Source organism: Capricornis sumatraensis, chromosome 8, assembly GCF_032405125.1.
Source record: "Capricornis sumatraensis isolate serow.1 chromosome 8, serow.2, whole genome shotgun sequence".
Classification (NCBI taxonomy): Eukaryota; Metazoa; Chordata; class Mammalia; order Artiodactyla; family Bovidae; genus Capricornis; species Capricornis sumatraensis.
This window is the reverse complement of record NC_091076.1, coordinates 84,550,032-84,571,786: the sequence shown is the minus strand read 5'-3', so window position 1 is coordinate 84,571,786 and position 21,755 is coordinate 84,550,032. Positions and strand designations below refer to the sequence as shown.

General features: G+C 54.2%; 1 protein-coding gene across 2 annotated transcripts; it reads right to left on the bottom strand.

The window, feature by feature from the left end:
* Positions 1 to 562: 562 nt before the first annotated feature.
* On the bottom strand, positions 563 to 21,382 carry TOP3A (DNA topoisomerase III alpha). Of its 2 annotated transcripts, XM_068976614.1 has the most exons (19): positions 21,152 to 21,382; positions 15,313 to 15,372; positions 14,170 to 14,243; positions 13,339 to 13,414; positions 12,534 to 12,642; positions 11,884 to 12,027; positions 11,612 to 11,782; positions 11,355 to 11,455; positions 10,877 to 10,951; positions 9,735 to 9,817; positions 9,013 to 9,220; positions 7,982 to 8,167; positions 7,774 to 7,903; positions 6,699 to 6,812; positions 6,451 to 6,616; positions 5,716 to 5,856; positions 5,001 to 5,123; positions 3,760 to 4,448; positions 563 to 2,717 (listed from the first exon to the last, which is right to left on the bottom strand). In XM_068976614.1, the coding sequence occupies exons 1-19, from the start codon at positions 21,329 to 21,331 to the stop codon at positions 2,539 to 2,541; spliced, it is 3,009 nt and encodes a 1,002-aa protein (XP_068832715.1). In that variant the 5' UTR covers positions 21,332 to 21,382; the 3' UTR covers positions 563 to 2,538. The 2 variants fall into 2 exon arrangements, with proteins under 2 accessions (XP_068832715.1, XP_068832716.1); XM_068976615.1 differs by lacking the exons at positions 13,339 to 13,414; positions 14,170 to 14,243; positions 15,313 to 15,372; positions 21,152 to 21,382 and having other exon boundaries at positions 12,363 to 12,603.
* Between the last annotated feature and the right edge of the window lie 373 nt (positions 21,383 to 21,755).

The following is a 21,755-nucleotide window of genomic DNA, read 5'->3' as shown; positions in this document are numbered from 1 at the left end:
AGGTCAAGGTGGGGTGTTAACCCAGTGCTGGCACAGAGCAAAGCGCCCTCAAACCAGTGACCAAGACAGACAGTCCAGTGTCCGTCAAAGTTGGGGGCCTCCGCAAAGTCTGTCCAGACGAGATAAGTCCTTTCATGGATTAACTTGCGAGCAACCCCTCAGGACAGTGCATCACATCCAGAGCCAACCCAGCCAGGGGTTTCAGGCTGAGCAATTACTAAACAGAAAAAGCCCTGATGGAAGTCTGCATGGGCACTCTCTCGCTGAGGCTGGACTGTGGCCTGCTAGGCACATCCACAACTCAGGTCCCTGGGGATCTCACCAAGCCTCCAGATGGGGTTGTAGTCAAGGTCCAAGGGCCCTGACAGGCCAGGCTGGAGCCGGATGGGAGGGGGAAGCCCTCGCCTCTAATCCAGGACCACTGCTGCCCCCAGCCTGGTCCCCTCCAGGATGAGCAGCCTTCAGCCTGGTTTAAGTCACATACATCTGACGCATTGCCATTTTTAAGTGTATTCTTTTATAATCAGGAAAGTCTTTTAAATACTGTCCAAATTTAAAAAAATTAAAAAGTTAAAAACCCCAGTAACATGACCGTTTGGTGGCACTCAGTTCACTGAGGACAGACACCAAAGCTGGTGTCACCAGCCCAGTGCTCCCAAGGCTACCACAGGGCCTGGACGCTGCTCCGAGTATTCTCAGCAAAGCCACCCACTTCCTGAGCCAGCAGTTCAGCTCATGGGCCTCAGGCTCGCCTGCCTGTATGACCTCAGGGAACTTTCCAGGCCAACCCTGCACCCCTGCGCAGCATGAATACTGGTGGAGACAGGATGGTGCACCCCTGCCCTGCGGAGCAGGCCCCTCCCACCTGTGAGCTGAACACAGACGCAGCTCGGGAACCCGAAACACAGGTCTGGGGGGGAAGGTGGCCAATGCACCCTGAGGGTAGCGGGGCCTCTGCCCAGTGTCCTGGGAGGCCTGTGTGTAACGCTCCCTCACAGTGTCCGCCCATCTGTGTGTGATGGTCTCACCACCTGGGCTAACAGCAACCCTGCGCCCAGAACCCAACCACCCTGTGAAGGCCCAGCCCAGGACCCCCCAGTCCCACCCAGCAATTCTGGTCCTGGTGGGCACAGGGGCTCCCCATGGAGAGACTGCAGCCACAGCAAAAGCACAAACCACCCCACTGAAAAACAGGCAAAGGTCTTGAAAAGACCTTTCATTTCTCCAAAGAAACATGAAAGGCCACGTGAGTGGTGAAAGCATGCCCATCAATGGTCACTGGGAATATGCAAGTCAAAGCCACGAGATACCACCTCAGGCCCACGAGGATGGCAATATGAGCAAGGACACGATAGCAAGGATGTGGAGAAAGGGGAACTCTGGTGAGAAGGTAAAATGGTGCAGCTGCTGTGGAGAGCTTAGTGCATAGAATTAAATGACCCAGCAACCCCACTCTTAGGTGTGGATCCCCCAAAATACAGGTGTTCAAATAACTTGCACACAGAAGTTCACAGCTATAATGCTCCCAATAGCCAGATGGTGGAAACACCCCCGTGTCCATCAACTGATGACAAGTGAACACGGCAGACTAGCTCAGTCAGAAAAACACCCAAGGCACCGATGCATGACCATGAGGGCCACCGCAGGAGACAAGGCGCCGAGAGGGAAGCAGAGGGGGCCGTGGCTCTTCACGTGAGATGGTCAGCCCAGGTGAAAACCAAAGGGACAGAGTGGGCTGGGCCATTGGGCTAAGACCAACACCCAGCAACCAGACGCTCCAGGAGCAATTCTGCACAGCCCGCTGTCCAGTCCCAGTGCGAGGGCTGCTCTGAAGGAAGTGTTTGGGGACAGGAGTCCCAGAACAGGTTGCTGCTTCACCAGCCATACAACTCAGTCATGCTCAGCTTACTCCTGCTTATCATCTGAGCTGCAGAGCAAAGTCCACCGACTCCCGCTCAGCTCCATGGTTCTTGGGAGGCCGGAACAGCAGCATGTGCACCAGTTCTTCTCTGCCCCAAAGGACAGTGGTGGAGCTAGGGGAGGCCAGGGAGGTCAACACTGCCCAGTGTCCTGCCAAACTTCCCCAGACACTACACCATCACCTGCCAGGGTCAAGGGGCTGGATTCTTAACTGAGGCACCTGAGCTGTGGGGTGTCCTGGCTGCAGCTTCTTAATAAAGAGGCAAAAACCTTCCGCAGACACAACCTCCAAACAGGAGTCTCTCCCTGGCATCCCACCCTTTCTCAGGCCATCTGTGGATGGAAGCCCCTTGCAGACAGGGCCAATCTCCACCAAGGCGCTGACAGCACAGCCCCTGTGAGTCACAGAAGGCAGCCTCTGTGGCTTCTCAGCCGTAGACACGGCTGTTCCTGGGTCCCGCACACAGGGCCACTGTCCAGCAGAGAGAGAGATCTGGGCCTGGATTCAACACACAGGCCAAACCCCAAGAGCCGCTGGTGGCCCCTGAGAAACAACTTGCTTCCTAAGACATAAGGGCGGGGAAGAAGGTCAGGTGGCCCCCTCAGCCTGATGCTGCCTCATCTGTTCTGAGGACAGAAGGGACGGGTATGTCCAGGCTGGTGGCAAAGGCTGCACTTCCGGGGTTTCTTGGCTGCAGACCCTGTGTCTGAGGAGCCGGCCCGAGCCCTTTTGCTTCTGGCCTCCAGCCCCTGGGTTCCTCCCCTGCTTCCTGGCCAGAGGGGGCCTCCGAAGGTCCCTGTGGGGAGAATGGGAGGTTGCTGAGTGCAGACGGGAATGCCCTCCAAGAGCCTTGCCACCATGGTCTCGGTTAGGGGCCCATGTCACCTCATGGGCAGAGACGGGGACCTATTAGGAAAGCCGCTTCATCGCGTGTGGATGCAACAAAGACAAGCCGGCTGTAACCAACACTTGCTTCCATCTGCCATGCGAGAAGCCCAAGCTCTGGACCCTCCCCGTCCCTCAGGAGCCTCACAGCATGGACTTCCCTGTCACCCAGGACCAAAGATACCACCTCCTCCCAACAGGAGACCCTGATGCCCGCCATACAGGAGGTGGTCCAGCCCTGATGCCTCCTACAGACAGACTGCTGCCTACAAGGCAGATGTGGGTCCCTTGGAACAGTGGTGTCTCCAACCCCTGGCCTCTACCCAGGCTCTGGGCTCTGTGTGTGCAGACCTGCCACATATGTGTCAGGATCACAGCTGTAGGTTAACAGGAACAAGGGAAACGGAGAAGGACCCTATCTTACTGAGGAAACAGGCCGAGAAACCACACCCAGTGGTTCAAGGACATACAACCGGGCTCACCACAAGGCCATTTGGTCTCTCTCAGACACACAACCAGGTATCTGCCGTGTCCCAGGATGGCCAGGTACCTTCAGGTACCTCATCTACCTTGACCCTCCGTCCAGGCAGTGGTTCTCCCCACACCCATCTGCAGGGGGCCGACCCAAACTGCATAACCTGGGGCAGGTTCCAAACGTCAGGGAGGGCTTCTGTCTTACTACACCAGGCCCCGACACAGACCCTGCCAGCTTCACAAAGGTCGGAAGGGCTCCCAGGTCAGGCCCGGCTGTGGGGATCCCAACAGGCCACGTGGCCAGTGTGGGCCTCATGGTCCCTGTCTGGGAGGCACGAGCACAACCACCACCCAACGGAGACAAGAGCAGCTGTGCGTGGAGTGCTGTTCAGTGCCGGGGCATCTGCCTGGGCAGAGCAGGCTGCCCGTGACCTCGCGGGTGTGAAGTCCTGGTAGGGAGGGCAGCCCCACCCCCTCACCTGGGGCCACGTTCTCATCCACCCACTGGAAGAAGCCGCACTGCTGCTCACGGGGCTGGGCACATGTGTGGAACTGGCGGCCCTGGTTGGCCCCCTCCTTCTGCACGGTGCGTGTGACAGCCGGCTGGCCACAAAGGCAGGACGCGCCAGCGCTGCCACCACTGCCGGACCTGCTGGACCCGCCCAGGAGAGTCCCGGAGCCCGGTGGGCGTCCCAGGGGGCCGCCTGGAGGTCTGGACGCTGAGGAGGGAGGCCCGGCTCCCGGGTGGCCGCTGTCAGCCCACAGAAAGAAGCTGCAGCCCCCGCCGCTGCACTTGTAGAACTGGCGGCCTTGGTTGGGCCCCTCCTTCCGGACGGTGAGCAGCAGGGCCTCCTGGCCACAGTTGCAGGTCACCGAGTTGCTCTCGCTCTCAACGGCGGGTGGGGGCAGCGTCCTGGTCAAAGCCTTCGAGGGCCTGGTGACAGGGGGCCGGGGCTGGCCCTGCTGGCCACTGTCCATTCTGTTCAGGGACTGGCTAGCCTGCAGGTAGCCAGAGGTCTGGCTGGCGGGCTGGCCGACTCGGGGGGCGCCCTGTGAGAATCTGAGGGCCAGGATCTCCCTCAGGTTCTCGTCACACCCGCCGATGCAGCCAACAAATTCCAGGGGCATGGTTGGGGGCAGGCTGCCTCGTTTAAACTTGAACTTCAATCTGTGAGGATAGAAGATGACAAGGCACTCAATCCTTGGGTTAAGAGTCTTCCCCTGGGTCCACAGGGGGCTGTCCCACACCCCCACCCCAGGGAAGCCACATAAGGCACAGCCACCTGGCCCTCCAGTCATCACAAGAGGAAGGAGGGGGCTGGCGGGGGGTGAGCCCTAGGACCCAGTCAACCGCCCACACCAAGGTGCCTCTGAAAAGTGCCCGTCCTCGGGCCCCAGTGCAGCAAGGTCCAGGGCCTCTTGGTGTATGGCTTGGTAATGGCGCCCAGCAGCACGCGGGCTCTGTTCTACTGTTAAGCCAGATGTTACTCTGGCAACATCGCAACACAACCTGTTCTCATTTTTTTGCTTTGAAAATAAATAAATTTTATCCTAAAGACCTATCTGTTAGTATGCAATTGTTACAAATTAACAAATATTTTAAAACCTGCTTTCACTTTGAAAATGTGGTAAATCTCCATAAACATAAGTTCTTTGAGATCCTTGTGATTTCTGACATGTGACCAAAGGTCCAAGGACCAGTCCTGGGCATCCATCTCACCTGTAAACGGGGCGTGGCTGACACACTGGGCACACGCTCGCATCCCTGCTGGCCTCCAGCACGCTGTCTGGGAACCAGACAGCCGACCGACACTCAGGGAAGCCCGTGCAACTGAGGTAAAACCTGGGGAGCAAGGCCGGGTCAGATGGGCATCCCTGACCCTGGGACGGTGCCATCGGTGGAGACACTTCTGTCTGATCACAGGTGATACTCAAGCTTCTGGAGACACGGTCCGTGACACCAAGTGATGGGAGGCCCAGCCTGTACTTGTATCCCTGAAACCCCCTCAATCACTGCTGATGCTGTCTCCTGATAAGAAACCACTAAGCCGCCACCAGCGCCCAGACTGAAGTGGGGCCTGGCTGCCCAGGGTGACCTCCGAGCCCCGAGCTGGACGCGCCTCAAAGAATGCAGGCCTCACCCTCCTGCAGCTCTGTGAGGAGCAGACGGGCTCAGTGGGTCACTGATCAGGAGGCCTGTGCCACCGTCAACACATGGAGCATTGTCCATCCCCGGGGGACAAGCCCTGCCTCCACCAGCCCTCAATTCCCACGAGGCCTCACACCTCTGAGGCCACCATTTCAGCACCAGCACCAGGTCCGGGAACTGGTGAAGCAGGCCTGCTTTTAAACAGGACACAGAACCAAAGGATGGGCCTGCATGGCAGTACTGGGTCCCGGGCGGGGGTGAGGGTGAGGCATAGCCAGACACCGACCCGCCGCTCTTCCTGGTCTTGAGAACCATGTCCCGGCCGCACTGTGGACACTTCCTGATGGGCTCGGACACAGCCGGCAGGGCTTCCTGTGGGGCCACCTCTGCAGCCGCCCCGAAGTACTGGGACAAGGCCTCGTCCAACCTGAAGAAAACGGAGAGCATTTCAAGTTAGGCACCCACCATGCCCGTGTGACTCACACAGCATTCTCCCACAAATGGGGCGGTGTGGGCCACTCGGCCTGCTCCCGAGGTGGCCGCTCCTGGGAGTAATCCAACTGCAGGCAGGTGCCCCTGCCTCACCACCTGCCCCATAGCAAGCAGACCTTAGGCCACGCACACACTCGAGTTGGTCTGGAATCAAGTCTAAATGGCTCATGCATTTCTTTTCAAAATTGGCGTGGGGTAAAAAAATGTGTTATTTCCAACAGAATACATAGACACGCTACCGGCGATGGGCACCCCCGAAGGCCCAAGAAAACAGGGCACACGCCCACACCTGGTGCACCCACAAGCAAACCGCCACCTGCTAACTCAGGATGGGATGGAGATGGCGTGTCTAAAGCCCAGAACGACTGGACCAGACCCTCCTGGTTGCGGCTGCGAGGCTGACAAGGCTCCGAGGTGAGGAGCCAAAAGAGGCGAGGAGAGAGGGGAGACTGCAGGCGGGCCGAGTGCCCGGCAAGGCCACAGTGCACGGAGCCCATCCCCAGGACCTAGCGGGCCACCCAGCACTCACTTCCTGGCTTTGGCCACAGCTTCGATGAACACCTGCTTGTACTTCTGCACCTGCTGATGCAGGACCACCAGCTTGTCCTTCTTCCCCTCGCAGATGAGCTTCAGGTCAGCCTCCAGCTCGGCCCGCAGGTCAGGCTTGGACATCTCGTAGCCCATGGAGTCATAGCCTGTGGATAAGAGTGGTGTCGTGTGGCCTGGATACACTGTGGGGCTTCATGACCACCACCCCCAAAGCCCCCAGCTCCTCACCTTCCACGAGCCCCATGCCCAGGTGCCCAGGGAGAAAGCGCTTGTCTGGTGTAAGCCCAACATACATCCGGGCCTTGATGGTCTCAATGTGCTCGGCGTGCGTGGCATCCGTACCTGCAGGCCACTCCTGTCACTCAGGCTCATCCTTAGCCCCCAGGCCCACAGGCCCCTTCCTCTGCCTGACTTCCTACTCCAGGGGACACACCTCCACTCAGAGCCAGCCGTGCAGAAGCCTCGTCAGCAACCTCACCTCTCCTTCACACCGACTCACTCCAGCAGTCACGTCCCTCTGTAAACCCCTGTAAGCTCCTCCCCCACCTCCCTCTGCAGTGAGGGCTGGGGCCCTGCCCCGCTCCACCTCTCCCTATAACCCCACCCCTTGTGGCGCTGGTTGCCCTGGACTCAGCTGCCCTTAGAGCTGTGAAAACTGACGGGCAGCAGGTCAGTCACAAGGGACCCACCTGTAAAGCCTGGGCCACAGGACTAATGGGAAAAAGTATTCTGGCCCAGTTTCTTAAAAAAAAAAAAAAAATCTGAGTTTTATACAGCTACGGGAAATACTTTAACAGAAGCTAAGCAGGTGGTCATCCATGGAGAACCCAAGAGGCAGACTCAGATCGCACAGGGGCCCTGCACGTGCTGAGCAGGTGAACAAAGCCAAGCGTTAGTGCCAGAAAACCACCACCACTCTTGGCTGCCAAGCTGCCAACCCCTGATGCTCCTGAAGATGAAGGTACCCGTTTTTAAGTGGGTCTTCAGTTTTAAACGTTGGTACCTTGCTAAATGTAAAACAAAACCCAACAAATCCCTGTGAGGGCCAAGAACACTGGTCAGCGTGGCCCAGGTGAGCCCGAGTGATGGGGAGCACCTGTGTCCACATGTGGACGCACAGGGCTGCGGCCAAGGGTGCCAACTGTGGCGTCACCTGGACCCAGGGGTTCACGGCTGACACACTCTGTGCCCTGAGGCAAGTTCTTCACTGCTCCTGAGCCACCCTTCAGCTACAAAGTACGGAGGAGAAGACGGCCTCCCTTCAGCTAAGAAGTACCAGTTCCCATGACGACCAGCTACTGACCAATGCCGTGCTTCTCCATGAGGGCAATGAGGTCAGCCTCGGTGAGCAGCTGGGGGGGACTGGTCTCCCCGTCCACCATCTCCACAGTGCTGGGCTGAAAGTAGGTGCCTTCCTCGTAGACAGGGAGGGTCTACAGGGGCAGAGACGCAACGGTCAGCCCACCTGGCCTGAGCCAGGACTAGGACGGTCCCCCGCCCAGATGCATCACCTTGTCACTCCAGCGATCATACGGGTACACATCCAGATAGTTCCGGGCCAGGATCATGAGGCCATGGGCCACGAAGCGCTCCTGCGCGATGTCGATCTCCACAGTGGTCTCCTGGCCCTGGGCATCCTGGGAGCAGCAGGCCAGGAAGTGGCGGACGATGAGCTCGTACAGTCGCTGTTCATCCCCCTGCGGGCAGAAGAGGAACCCAAGCTCCTCCAGACGCTGTCTGGCCAGTGCTGCCTCCCAGCCCAGAGCTCCACACCCTTGTGCAGGGCAGGCAAATCCCCGCTGCTTGTTGATTCAGGCCCATACACTTCACAAGTGGAGTCCCCTTCCCTCAAGACTGGAAACCAACTCCTCTGATGTAAAGCCTGTCTGAGCAGGAAAAAAGGTGAAAGCAAGTTTCCAAGAGGGCCCGTGTATGCAGGACATGCAGAGTGAAGACACTCAGGCAGCCCCAGACCTACCATAAGCACAGGGTTCACGGCAACCTCTGCCCTTCCAGTAACTAGAGACACAGTGAGGCCCCCTGGCAGGAGCCTGTAAGACATTCCCACTCAGATCCCAAATCCTCCTCTAAGGACATCTGCAAGGGAGACGTGACATCCACACACACAGCCACTGTGCAAACGACTGTCGAATACAATCCTTCAAAGCAAACCCAGCAAATACAGCACAAGCACACGACCATCAGACATCATGCTGCACGACCAGCCCGGTCTCGGGGGGAGAAGGTGGAGGCTGTGTGACGGCTCAGCGAAGGGCCGCTTGGTCCGCGGGAGGGTCAGGGAAGCAGTGGAGGGAGGGGACAGCGTGCGGCAGGGCCTGGATGGGCCACAGCCCCTGTGGGATCCCTCAGTGAAACCAGGCGCAGACTGTGGGAAGAGTGTTGATATGACATCTCTTCCCCACAGTGAAGACAAATTTTCAGTCACGCTGTTCCTGAAGTCAGAGCCCACAGAGCAGATTGAACCCAGGCCTGAGCCCTGACGACCTTGTGGGTCCCGCGGCAGTCGGCCAGGAATACCCACCTGCAGGCTGTCAGTGTATTTGGTGGGGTGGATGGGAGGGTGCGCTTGGTCAGACTTATTTCCATTGCGTGGGGTGGGGCCACCGCGCTCTAGAATGTTTTGAGCAAAGGCCCCCCAGCGTGGATCTGGGATCTGCTGCTCCACCAGTGCCGACAGGTCTAGGTCTTTGGGGAAAATGTTCGTTTCAGTTCGAGGATAGCTGATGTACCTAAAGAAGGCCAAACACACACAATGAGAAACAGCTGAAGTGGTCGAGAAACAACTGAACTGACCTAAGGACACTGGTGACCCCAGTAGCAGCCCGTCTGATCCAAGAATTGTGGTGCCCAACGCTGGGGAAGTCCCGAGACGAGGTCCCAAGGGGAGGAGCAGCAGGCACTCCTGTGGGTCACTCCCAGGGGTCAGAGCTGGTTCCAGGCCGCCCACTCCAGCCCCGCCCTCCCACAGGCACATAAGCGCCAAATGTGCCCCTGCCAGGGTCCCCGTGGCCCGTCTATGAGAGGTCAGCAGCGGGATCTGAACATACTCTGTGGGTTTCTATTTTAGGTTGTAAGTGACTCTGACATGCCTTTTCCATCAGAAAAAAAGACAAGGCCAAAATCTCTCCATGGAGAGCTGGTGACATCTAGACAGTCTGGCTTCCCCACGAGCTCAAGTTCTAAGATGCTTCACCCTGATTTAGATGCATCAGACTCTCTTCCCAAATGAGCACTCAGGCTTACCCTTGGGTGTAGAGCTTTTCTGCAATCCTCATGGTTTCCTTAGCATTTATCCTCAACTTCCGAGATGCCAGCTTCTCCAGCTCCTGTCAGACGTGTGGCAGAGCATGGGTCAGAGAACACAACATCCACACCCTCTTCTTCAGCACCCCTCGGCCATCACCCTGGCTGCGTCACACACATGTAAAAGGCTGTGCTGGGAAAGGATTCCGGGCCCGTCGGGCATTCAGGCCACCGCCCAGGGGCTGTCGGGCTCTGAGTGCAGAAGCCAAAATGAGTGGGTACAGGAGTGGACACACTTCTAGGCACAGGCAGTAGGGGATCTGACAAGGAGGGCTGGACGGGGGGGCCAGGAACTGCGTTTCTAACAATGGCTAAAGGACTTATTCCGCTGCCGCAGTCTGGGACCTGCACTCTGGGGACACCATCCAGATCTTGGGGCCTCCCCTGGTGACAAACATCTGTGCAGGCATTCAGGGGGTCACCAGCTATCCTGTCCCTTGGTGGCGGGGCGGGGGGGGGGGGCCTCTGAAAACAATGCTGGCCACACGTCTGAGCATGTCAACCAGCAAGGGATGACGCACTCAGGTCCACTGCACACAGCCTGTAACCCCCACTGCCCCTGCTGTCCCACAGGCTCCACCTTCAGAGTGAACACACCCTGGACTCTCCTGGAGAGTGGGGACTGGGAAGCGGCACCCTAAGACATCCTGCTAGGCAGCTTTTCCTGGGGTCACAAAATTTGAGATGCCCTATTTGGGGGCAGGTTCAAAAACTGGGTATACAAAACGAGGTTTACACAGATTTTGCAGAAACAAAGAAAATGCTTTTCCACTTCGGTAGAAAAAACTAGCTACTCCAATAACAACGCTTAAAAAAGACAGGGAAAACAGAGGACAACGCCAAAACCGCGGCAGCAACCACCTAAGGACGGGTCGGTGACTTATCTCCCTGCTTGTTCCCCACACCCTGCACGGAGCAGTTACGTCATGTTTATTAGCTGCTCGAGCAGGTCCTGCTCTGGGGTCTGTTTCCTTCCTGCATGGCACCAGGAAGACAGATGCCCCTGGGCACCTTCTGCAGCAGAAGCCAGTGCTCCCCACGGACGCCAGGGCTCCTCCCACCAACTCCCATCCAGAACATACCACAGTGTCCAAAGCTTGAGGCCTCCACTTGCTCTTGGCTTTGGACCTGACCTCTACCACCGTCGCCCTGGGATCCTGGGAAGATAGGGAAAGCTGACATCACCGTGACCGGCCAAGCATCTTCCCCAGCTATCAGGGCCTGCAGAGGACCTGCTTCTACCCAGTTCCCCAGCTTCCAGCTCCAGGATCTGTGGTTCCTGGCTGGCCTAGCGGGTCCTTATCTGCCTCTGGTGAGAGTGCACTGTTTGGGGACAGATTCCAGCTACACATTTATTAATACTCCTGGTTTCACCTGAAAGTTCTACAAGTCTTTCCTTCCACATCAAAACTGTTTTCATGGGGTCTTACTGGTGCCCAAAGCTAATGCCCCAAGATACACGCTGGCAACTGCAGTCCCATGGGACACAGGACAGAGAAGAGCAGCTTGGGAAGTCCCAGGACAGTCGTCCCAGATCACCACCTTCTTAGACCTTCTCACCTCCATGCACAGCTGGTAGAGGACGAGACACGCCGTGTGGTTGAAGAGACGATGCCTCTTCCAGCTGAACTCCACCACGCCGTCCCTGTGGTCATGAGTCACTGTCGGGGACACAGGAAGGCCATGACTTGGGGAGAGAGGCCCATCACAGGGAGAGCAAGAGCCACCTCAGACACATTACAAGGGGGCAAAGATGGCAAGGCACAAACCACCCCCTGGACCAGCAGCCGAGCTGCCCCACAGGTCCTGGCCCAAACCTCGGATCTTGTGGAAGACTTCCGGCACAAACGCCTGAATGGCTTTGAACCTCTCCACCACGAACCCCAGGGTGGGGAACTGGCAGCTGCCGTAGCTGATAAGCTGCTCCGCCAGCACCTCGGGGAAGATCTTCTGCAGCCGCAGCGTCTGGAACCTGGTGAAGGCCGCCCCTGGCAGAGAGGACGGACGGAAGGAGACACCGCAGATGGCAAGGTCACAGGGGGATGCGCGCCCGAGCCCTGGCCCCCCACCCCCACAGCCCCCTCCTCACCGATCCGCAGGTCCAACTCCTGCCTCACATCCACGGCGTCACTCACTCTCTGGTCGGGCTCCGTGAGGTTTTCACATGCCGTCTGGACGGCACGGGCAGTGATCTCAGAGAAACGGGCTCGCAGCACCTGTAGGCTGGGCTTCACTGCGAAACGAAAGGGGCACAGGGCAGGGCTGGTTACAAGGGCTCGCTGCTCCCAAACCACCCTGAACCCTGGCGGGGGTGAACCAGTCCAAGAGGCTGTGGTGTCCAGCTTCACTGGTTCAGTTAAATTAGCCACGTGCCGCCTAAGAGGGAAGCCTTGTGGTGGCCAGGCTGAGAGCTGTCAGAAACGGGGGCTGAATGCATCTCAGCCACCAGCTGAAGCAGCCTGGTGAGCCTCACGAGAACGCCCATGTCCCTTGCTGTCTTGAGCCTTTAGGGAAAAGCACCCCCACTCTGAAGCCCAGCAGTGGCCTTCAAGTCACCCTCTCACTTACCTGAAATCATTCAGTGGATGTCAATGGTTATTTAACTTCCAGGTATCGTACAGCTTGGACCAAACAGGCAACAAGCCCCGGGCTGTGGTGGCCGAGCCCCTGACACACGGCTGGTGAGTCTGGCAGGGTGACCTGGGCTGAGCACCACCCACTGTGGCCTCAGATACTCACCAGCCTTGCACACGTGGATGACCTCAAACCCAATGTTTTCACCCTCTCTGTCACAGTCGGTCCAGATCACCAGGGCCTGGCATTGCCGGGCCTCTCGCTCCAGAGTTTTCTGAAATGCCCGGTTGGGATAAGAGGGTAAGAGCAGGACCTGCAGAGCGACCACCCGACAGCTCTGCACTGGACCTGCCCAATGCTGCCGAGGCTCCTCGAGATGCCAGCTCGGTGAGGCCTGTCCCCACCGGGTGCACTGAGGAGGCTAGGTCACCAGAGCAGCCAGCCTGCCCGGGAGCTCATAGAAGACGGGGTTTATATCACGACACCCATGTGAGGAGCCCTGAAACTTGGCTCTAACACACTTTCAGCTCTAGGAGTTCTGACCATGTCCCGGGTTAAAAAAAAAAAAAATCAACCCTGAATTGAGATTCATCCCAAGAAGGGCCCCTAGTCGGGAGTGGACCAAGGACAGGTGCCGCAACAGCCTGAGAAACCAGAGCTCAGGACCAGATGGCCACTCAGGGGCTGCAGGCTCTCCCTCCAGTGCGGCGACAGCAGGAGCTGCTCTGACTGAAGCACGCTCATCCCCAAGATCTCCTCGGCGGCCACAGTCCACAAAAACGCTCACCCGGGCCCTAGGCCACTTAGCCGAAGTGGCTTCACCTCTACAGAATGGACGGGAATGTTTTAAACCATGGTGCCTTGTTTAGTGGAAAACCTCAGTTCTAATGCCATCAAAATACAGAAATCTCTCCGTTTAATTACGTGGTGGTTATTCAACTGCAGGGCCACGCGTCTCCCAAGATCCTACCTTGATGTCTACAAAATTCTCTGGGCAGTACTTTTCAATTTCTGCTTCAAAGAGGACAAGAGGATTGCAGCTCTGCCTGGAAAGGAAAACACAAAATCCTAACTCAGCGCAGGAGGGAGAAAGCCATCCCAGAGCCCTGGTGGTGTGTCCCCCCCAGACACAGGCCCCGAGAAAAAGCCAGAGGACATGAGTGAGACTGCGACCTTCGGAGAAGCACTTCCCCTAGCGATTAACAGGATCTGCTGAGAAGAAATTCTGGAGCTCTTTCCTGCATATCCGCAACAGGGTAAATGCAACCCAAGGTCTGGGTGGAGAGTTCCCGAGTTGTCCAGTGGCTAGGACTTGGCATTTTCACTATACAGCCCTGGTTCAATCCCTGCTCGGTCAGGGGTCTGGGTATTTTGGGGAACACACCTGAAAGTGTGTATTTATTCTAAGCATGTGGTGAAAATTCACAGCAAACAAGTTAATCCTAGGTCACTGCCATGGTATCTGCTGTTTGTGTCTTCCTAGATTCACAGGCTGGAATCCCAACAACTGTGGGACGTTGCCAGAAGGTGGGGCCTCCTGGAGGCCACTTGAGCTCTTATAAAGGACCCTGGCCGGCTCTCGAGACCACCCGGCACTCCGACCTCCGGCCTCTGTAAGTGGGAGAAATGTGTTTCTGTCCTGCACAAGACACCCACTGCCTGTGTTTTGCTACAGTAGCCGAATGGACTCAGTCATCTTACTGCTGTAAGTTACCTAACACTGACATGCCTCAGACTTCCCGTGATGCTTTACAGGTAACTGTAATAATCAGAATGTTCTGCCCCCAGGGATTGAACTGACCATTTGCGAAACTGCATCCGGAAATCATGGGCCAGCAAGTGTCCTGAGACTGAGGTCATTACCATGGTGACGTTCTGAATGAGGACAAAATTCACATTAGCCTTGTTTTTCTTTAAACGTCAAACTTTTTATTTTGAATTGGGGTACAGCCAATTTAACAATGTTGTGACAGTTCAGGTGAACGGGGAAGGGACTCAGCCACACACAGACGTGTATCCATTTCCCTGCCAAAGCCCCATCCCATGCAGGCTGGCACATAATATTGGGTAGAGTTCCACGTGATACACAATAGGTCTTTGTTGGTTATCCACTTTACATCAGCCTTTTAGCAATTAGATTTGCCAAGTCAAAGTAGGGAACTTGTATAACTTCTATCAAAGAGAAAAAAAGTGGTTGTCGGGGGGTGGGGGGAAGGGAGGATGAATGGGCAGAGCACAGGGGCTTTGGCGGCAGTAAGAATACTCTGCATGGGGTCATAACAGTGGGTACAGGTACACATTCATGCAAACCCACAGAATGCACAAGAGCGGGGTGAACCCTAATGTCAACTTGGGACTCTGGGTAAAGATGATCTCATGTATCCTGTCAACTGTAACAAAGGTGCCATCCGAGGGGGTTGTTGGGGGGCTGTGTTGAGGCAGGGTGTGTGTGGGAAACCTCTGTACCCTCCTCTCAGCTCTGCTGTGAAACCAGACAGACAGACAGACACACACACACACCCCCTCCCCAAACCAGCAGATTGAAAAGAAAGAAACAAATACAGCTCTTCAAAGCCAAAGCCATAGTGATATGAATACCATTCTAATTCTGGCTCCATGATGCCTTTTATATTTAAACGACGGTATACTAGCTTGTCTCTTGTCATAGACAGCTAACGTGGGGACCATGTTTTATAAAAAATAGACTTCCTTGAGAATTATAAAATGACAACCTGTCACCAGTGATCTTTAGGTCATAGAAACAGTTTTTCTTAAAAGACATTGTATTGTCTACAATGGTCAGGCTAATTTTCCTTGATTAAATAATTCTAAAACACAAGCTCTCTTTTCAGCCATCACTAACACCCCAAGAAATGTACAGCAAGACAGTACGTGGATCCAAAAGCACCCTTCAGCCACAGGATAGAAGCCCTGCAGCACCTACCTGGCCACACAGATGATAATCAAACTCATAGATCTTGTTGAATCTTGAAAGTCCTTCCCTCTAGAAAGCAAAACAAAAATAGAAAAAAATCTATAAAGCACATAAAAGACAAACTGAGTCCTCACATAAGGATCAAGCAAACTCCTGCAGAATGTTAAAAATGCAACAGAACTTCCTAGAGATAAATATGAGGCGAGATCACTAGGCCCATTTGTGAAGTGGCCCCTCCACACTCAGGGAAAAGCAGGGACCTGGTCATGTCCACTGCGGTCAGTGAACATGTTTCTACAGGTGAGACTGGACTTGTCCAAGATCACGTGACAATTACTCCAGACAGGGTTATGACGTGTCTCATCAGTTCTCTGTTCTTCACACACATCTCTACTTCCCAGCCATACAACTGCACCAATAAACTGGGGACCATGGGCAAGTCATTCACCTTTCTGAATCTCACTTTATTCTGAGTAAAGTCATCTATAAGGTCCCTCTGGCTTTGAAATCCAGCGAAGCTGTGAGTCCCAGTCAGGGCTGGGAACCAGCCTACACCCGCCTCCTTAGCTGTACTTTTCCGTGAATGAGACCCTCTCAGAGAAGATCCCAGCCTTCAGAAAGGTATTAAAAGTAACTACATGTGTGAGTTTCACACCAACACAGCACAGAAGACAAGACACAGGCAAAGTGGGACTCTGGGAACCTGCAAGCACCAAGAAGGATTGTGTCTAGAACATTCTCCCCCAGCCTCACACGAATTTTCTGTATGGAATGAGTGCAGACCCCTTCAAGGCACAATGGCAAACTTAAAGTGGGAATTTATTTTCATATCTGATACTCGAGTTCACTGGGTCTAGTGCCGCTGCTGCTAAGTCGCTTCAGTCATGTCTGACTTTGTGCAACCCCACAGACCGCAGCCCACCAGGCTCCTCTGTCCCTGAGATTCTCCAGTCAAAAATACTGGAGTGGGTTGCCATTTCCTACAAACTGCAACTGCTGGTTAAGCCCGTTTAGTCCAGAGAAGAGAAACAGTTGAATCAGCAGCATTTCTACCTCTTTCTAAGAACGCATTAAAGCTTCTCAGACAAACTCCTGCATGGGTTCTGATACGTACCAAGGCCCAGGCTCTCTGGCTGCCACAGGCTGAGTCCAGCCAACAGCCTGGCCCCAGCCCAGCCCCCGTCGTGTGTGTCCATGGTCCTCACTCCCCTGGGAACAGTCTGGAAACTGTGTTCTAATCCTCTTCCAGAGGATGACCTGTCTAACAAGATGTGTGTGCCCCAGGGCAAGGCTCTTCCAGGCAGTCTCTGCCATCGGACGGTCCTGAGGAACTAAAACGTTTTGCTGGCAATTCAAACTTGCCCCTGACCGACTCCCCTAAATTCCCAGCTGAGGACAGCTCTCAATTATGCATGATTCCATTGTCTGGGTGAGGTGCTCAGGAGTGGGCTGCTTAAATTCCAGCAGAGTTCTGGAGCCTAGAGAAAGAAGAAAACCGCGTATACAGACCAAGAAGGTGGCTTCAGTGATCTCTCTGCAGAGCCATCCATGTCATCAAAATTAGAGAAAACAAACAAACTTCCCCCAGACGCCAGAGCAGTCCCTGTTCTAAGCACTCTGCAGGAAATGATAACGTTGCTGCCCCTGAATTTACAGGACTTCTTCTGAATATAAATCCTCAAAGATCTGTGAGTTACTAACAGTGGTTACTGTCGGAAGTGGGGCTGCTCTGCTTATACACATTTATGTTCTCTGAACTATCTTCAGTAGTTACTACCGTTTAAGCACTACTGTTGAGGAAAGAAAAGATTTTATTTTAATCGTGAACTTCTCTCAAACATATATATGTTTCTACATACGAGTTTTTTCCATGATGAGTATCTAATTACCTATCATAACTACAACTTGATTTTACCCCCTGGTGCCGTTACTTGTTACTTCCATTCTTTTCTATTACTAAGCTGCAAAGGCCATCCCCTGATTCTGAGCTCTGAGTGTGGATGTCTGGGCTCCTCCTTCAGAATTTACATCCCTGAAAGGCAGGGATTACGTCATGGGAAGAAACCCGTGTGACGGCTAAGTAAGTGAACAGACCCATCTCTGTCTTAGAGAGTGACACACGGGAGAGAGGGACAAGCAGCTGGAGGACGTGATCCAGGACAGAGATCCCCAGCATCAAGAACTGTGAAAATGCATCTAGAAACAGAGATAGAAATGGATGGAGAGGAGCCTGAGGAAAGACTTCACAAAACAGGTTACTTTACATCACACAGAAAAATTAACCCAAAATGGATCAATGACCTGAATATAAGAGCTAAAACTCTTAGAAGAAAACACAGGGGCAAACCTTCATGATCTTCAGTTTGCCAATGGTTTCTTAGACATGATAGTAAAAGTATAACCAACAAAAGGAAAATTAGATAAACTAGACTTCATCAAAATTAAACTTTTCTGTATCAAAGAACACTATCAACAGAGAAAACCACCCACAGAATGGATGATAACATCTGCAAGTCATACATCTAAGAAGGACCTAGTATCCTGAATATAAAAAGAACTCACAGCTCAGTAACAAAAAGACAACTCAAAGCTGGGCAAAAGACATGGACAGACATTTCTTCAAAGGTGACACAGTGGCTAAGAAGCATATGAAAAGATGCTCAGTGTCATCAGTCACTTGAGAAGCACTAACTAAAACCACAAGATATTTCACACCCACTAGTATGGTGATGGTTTTGACTATGCCAAAGCCTTTGATTGTGTGGATCACAACAAACTGGAAAATTCAAGAGATGGGACTATCAGACCACCTGACCTGCTTCCTGAGAAATCTGTATGCAGGTCAAGAAGCAACAGTTAGAACTAGACATGGAACAACAGACTGGTTCCAAATCGGGAAAAGAGTATATCAAGGCTGTATATTGTCACCCTGTTTATTTAACTTATATGCAGAGTACATCATGAGAAATGCTGGATTGGATGAAGCACAAGCTGGAATCAAGACTGCCAGAAGAAATCAATAACCTCAGATATGCAGATGACACCACCCTTATGGCAGAAAGCAAAGAAGAACTAAAGAGCCTCTTGATGAAAGTGAAATAGGAGAGTGAAAAAGCTGACTTAAAACTCAACATTCAGAAAACTAAGATCATGGCATCCGGTCCCATCACTTCATGGCAAACAGATGGGGAAACAGTGACAGACTATTTTTTGGAGGGGCTCCAAAATCACACTGAAGATGACTGCAGCCATGAAATTAAAAGATGTTTGCTCCTTGGAAGAAAAGTTATGGTCAACCTAAACAGCATATTAAAAAAAAGCAGAGACATTACTTTTCCAACAAAGGTCCATCTAGTCAAAGCTTTCCAGTAGTCATGTACAGACTGAGAGTTCAACTATAAAGAAAGCTGAGTACCGAAGAATTGATGCTTTTGAACTGTGGTGTTGGAGAAGACTCTTGAGAGTCCCTTGGACAGCAAGGAGATCCAACCAGTCCATCCTAAAGTAAATCAGTCCTGAATATTCACTGGAAGGACTGATGCTGAAGCTGAAACTCCAATCCTTTGGCCACCTGATTCAAAGAACTGACTCACTTGAAAAGACCGTGAGGCTGGGAAAGATTGAAGGCGGGAGGAGAAGGGGACGACAGAGGATGAGATGGTTGGATGGCATCACCAACTCAATGGTCATGAGTTTGAGTAAACTCTCGGAGTTGGTGATGGACAGGGAGGCCTGGCATGCTGCAGTCCATGGGGTTACAAAGAGTCAGACACGACTGAGTGACTAGACTGACTGAGGATGGTGATAACTGGGATTCCCAGGTGGTGCTAGTGGTAAAGAACCCGCCCACCCATGCAAGAAACTTAAGAGAAGGAGTTCAATCCCTGGGTTGGGAAGAACCTTTGGAGGAGGGCATGGTAACCTACTCCAGTATTGTTGCCAGGAGAATCCCATGGACAGAGGAGCCTGGAGGGCTCCGGTCCAGGGACTTGCAAAGACTCAGACACAACACAACTGAAGCAACTTAGCACGCATACAGAACAGTGATAATTCAAAAAAGAAAAAGTGTTGACATAATATGAAAAACCTAGACCATCAATGGAGAGAATACATTATGTTTCAGCCACTGTGGAAAATAGTTTGGCAGTTCCTCAAACAGTTAAAGATAGAATTAACTTATGACCCAGCAATACCACTGCTAGGAATTTACCTCAAAGAACTGAAAACGGGTATTCAAATGAAAATTTGTGTGTAAGTGAATGTTTACAGCAGCTCTATTTCCAAGAGCCAAAAGGTGGAACCAACCCAAATGCCCACCAACTGATGAAAGGATAAACAAAATATGATCTGTCTATATAATGGACTATTATTCAGCTGTAAAAAAAAGATGCAGTGCTAACACACGCTAGAACGTGAAGCTTCCAAAAATGCTAAGCAGAAGAAGCCTGACACAAAAGGCCATGAATCTCTTCATATGACATATCCAGAACAGACACATCTTTGGGGACGCAGGGCAGATTAATTAGTGGCTCCCAGCGGCTGGGAAGAGTGGGGAAAGGAGCGTGACTGCTTAATGGCTACGGCATTTCCCCTTGATGTGTGATAAAACCTGGAACTAAATAGAGGACAAAACTGGGGGTGTAGTGAACACTGATGAACTGTACTTTCAAGACAGTTGATACTCACCCATGAAACACGTGGCTCTCTCATCCTCTCTTGCTATGCCCACTGGCTCCTTCCCCCAGCACCCCACACTCTCATCTTTCCAGTTTTGAACTTGCCAAGCTGTTTCAAGCCAGTGGTTACCCTTTGTACATATGGTTCTCACTGCATCTCTTTTTACAGCTTCAAGACTGAGGTCAAATGTGCACCCAGAAGTGCTGACTGAGGGCCTGCTGTACTCCACACACATGTTGGGTATGAGGGATACAGTAGGGGACCCAACAGCCACAGCTCTTTCCTTCGGAGCTCAGGGTCCATGGAAGTGGGGCGGGGACTCGGATGAGATGAGCAACTTGCACAGCACATTATGGAACTGTAACCAGGAGGTGCCTTCCAAGTAGAAAGGGACACAGTGACAGTTTATCACACTGCACCCTGACCCTTCTGGGGGAAAGAAACGTGAAGAAAAGGTTCCCCGAAGAAGAGACACTTAAACGGAGGCCGAAGGATAGGGAAGTTAGCTGTGTAGACAGGCCAGTCTCAAGGAGCCTGGAGCCCTGAGTCGGCATAGTCTGGGGCTGGTCACCAGGACACTCAGCTCTGGGAAAAGGTGATGCTGTCAGCCAGCACCCGTACAACCTCTGCTCCAGTTCCCACCACCTACAGGCGAGAAGCAGAGGCCTGAGGACCCTGAGATATAAGAGAAAAGAGAGCAAGGGACTTCCACCCGCGCGCTGAGAAATGTCCAGAAAACCATTTCGAGGCCCACTTTTGTAACTGAGAGCGTTCTGAACAGCTTGTAAGGCCTCCGGTCACCCCATTCCCAAACCTTTTCACCGTCTCTCTCCTCTGCGCCTCCCGTGGTCCAGAACAGACCCGATCTCCACCTCGCCCGGCGGGACAGGCACTCGGGCGGGTCGCTCCGTCGGATGCACCCAGACGGACGACCGCTCAGGCTCCAGAGCAAGCCGGGGGAGTTCGGCCGGCGGTTCCGCGTCTCAGACCGGCTTGGCACCCGCCGCCGCGCAACGCAGACCCAAGTTCTCCAAACAAACTAGACATTAACTCCGTTTCTAAACGCCCGTCGGTCGCAGCAGGCGCCCGGACGCCCTGCCCCGACGGCGGGGACGCCCGGAGGGAGCAGCAGCCGCTCGTCCCCGTCCCGCCCGCCCGGGGACCTCCTCACCCGCCGCATGCGGCCGCCGGACAGTAGGTCGGCTATGCCCTTGGCCGCGTCGTTCTTCTCGGCCACGCAAAGGATTTTCCGCACCCCTCGCAGGGCCACCTCCATGGCAGCGCGAGTCAGGGCCCGAGCACCGGGCCGCGGCAGCCCCCGAAGAGCGCGGCGGAGCGCCGGAAAGATCATCCCAGAGTCCAGCGCATCTGTGGCGCCCGCCCCGGGAACCGGGAATCTCCAGCAGGCCCGCGATCCCGCGCACAACCCACTTCCGCCCGCCTTCCAGCCACTTCCGCCAGCGCTAGTCGCACAGCCCCGTGAACTACAACTCCCAGGCCGCCCTGCGCGGCAGCCTTATTTCCCTGCCTTCCCGCTCCGCTCTCGGGAGACGCAGCTCTCCGGTTCGGAAGTTGACGCGGACGCTTCCGGGTCACGCGGCACGACAGCTCGAGTCATGTGATACCAAGATGGCGGCGCCGCGGTAGCTGGATCCGGGTTGTGGCGTCCTAGGACCCGCGACGGTTTCTGCCTCCGGGCCGTGGGAGTCGCCACGCTTGGCTGGTCCGTGCGGCAGCCCGTAGCCCCGCACTGGGCAACCGTCCAGAGGTGGGGC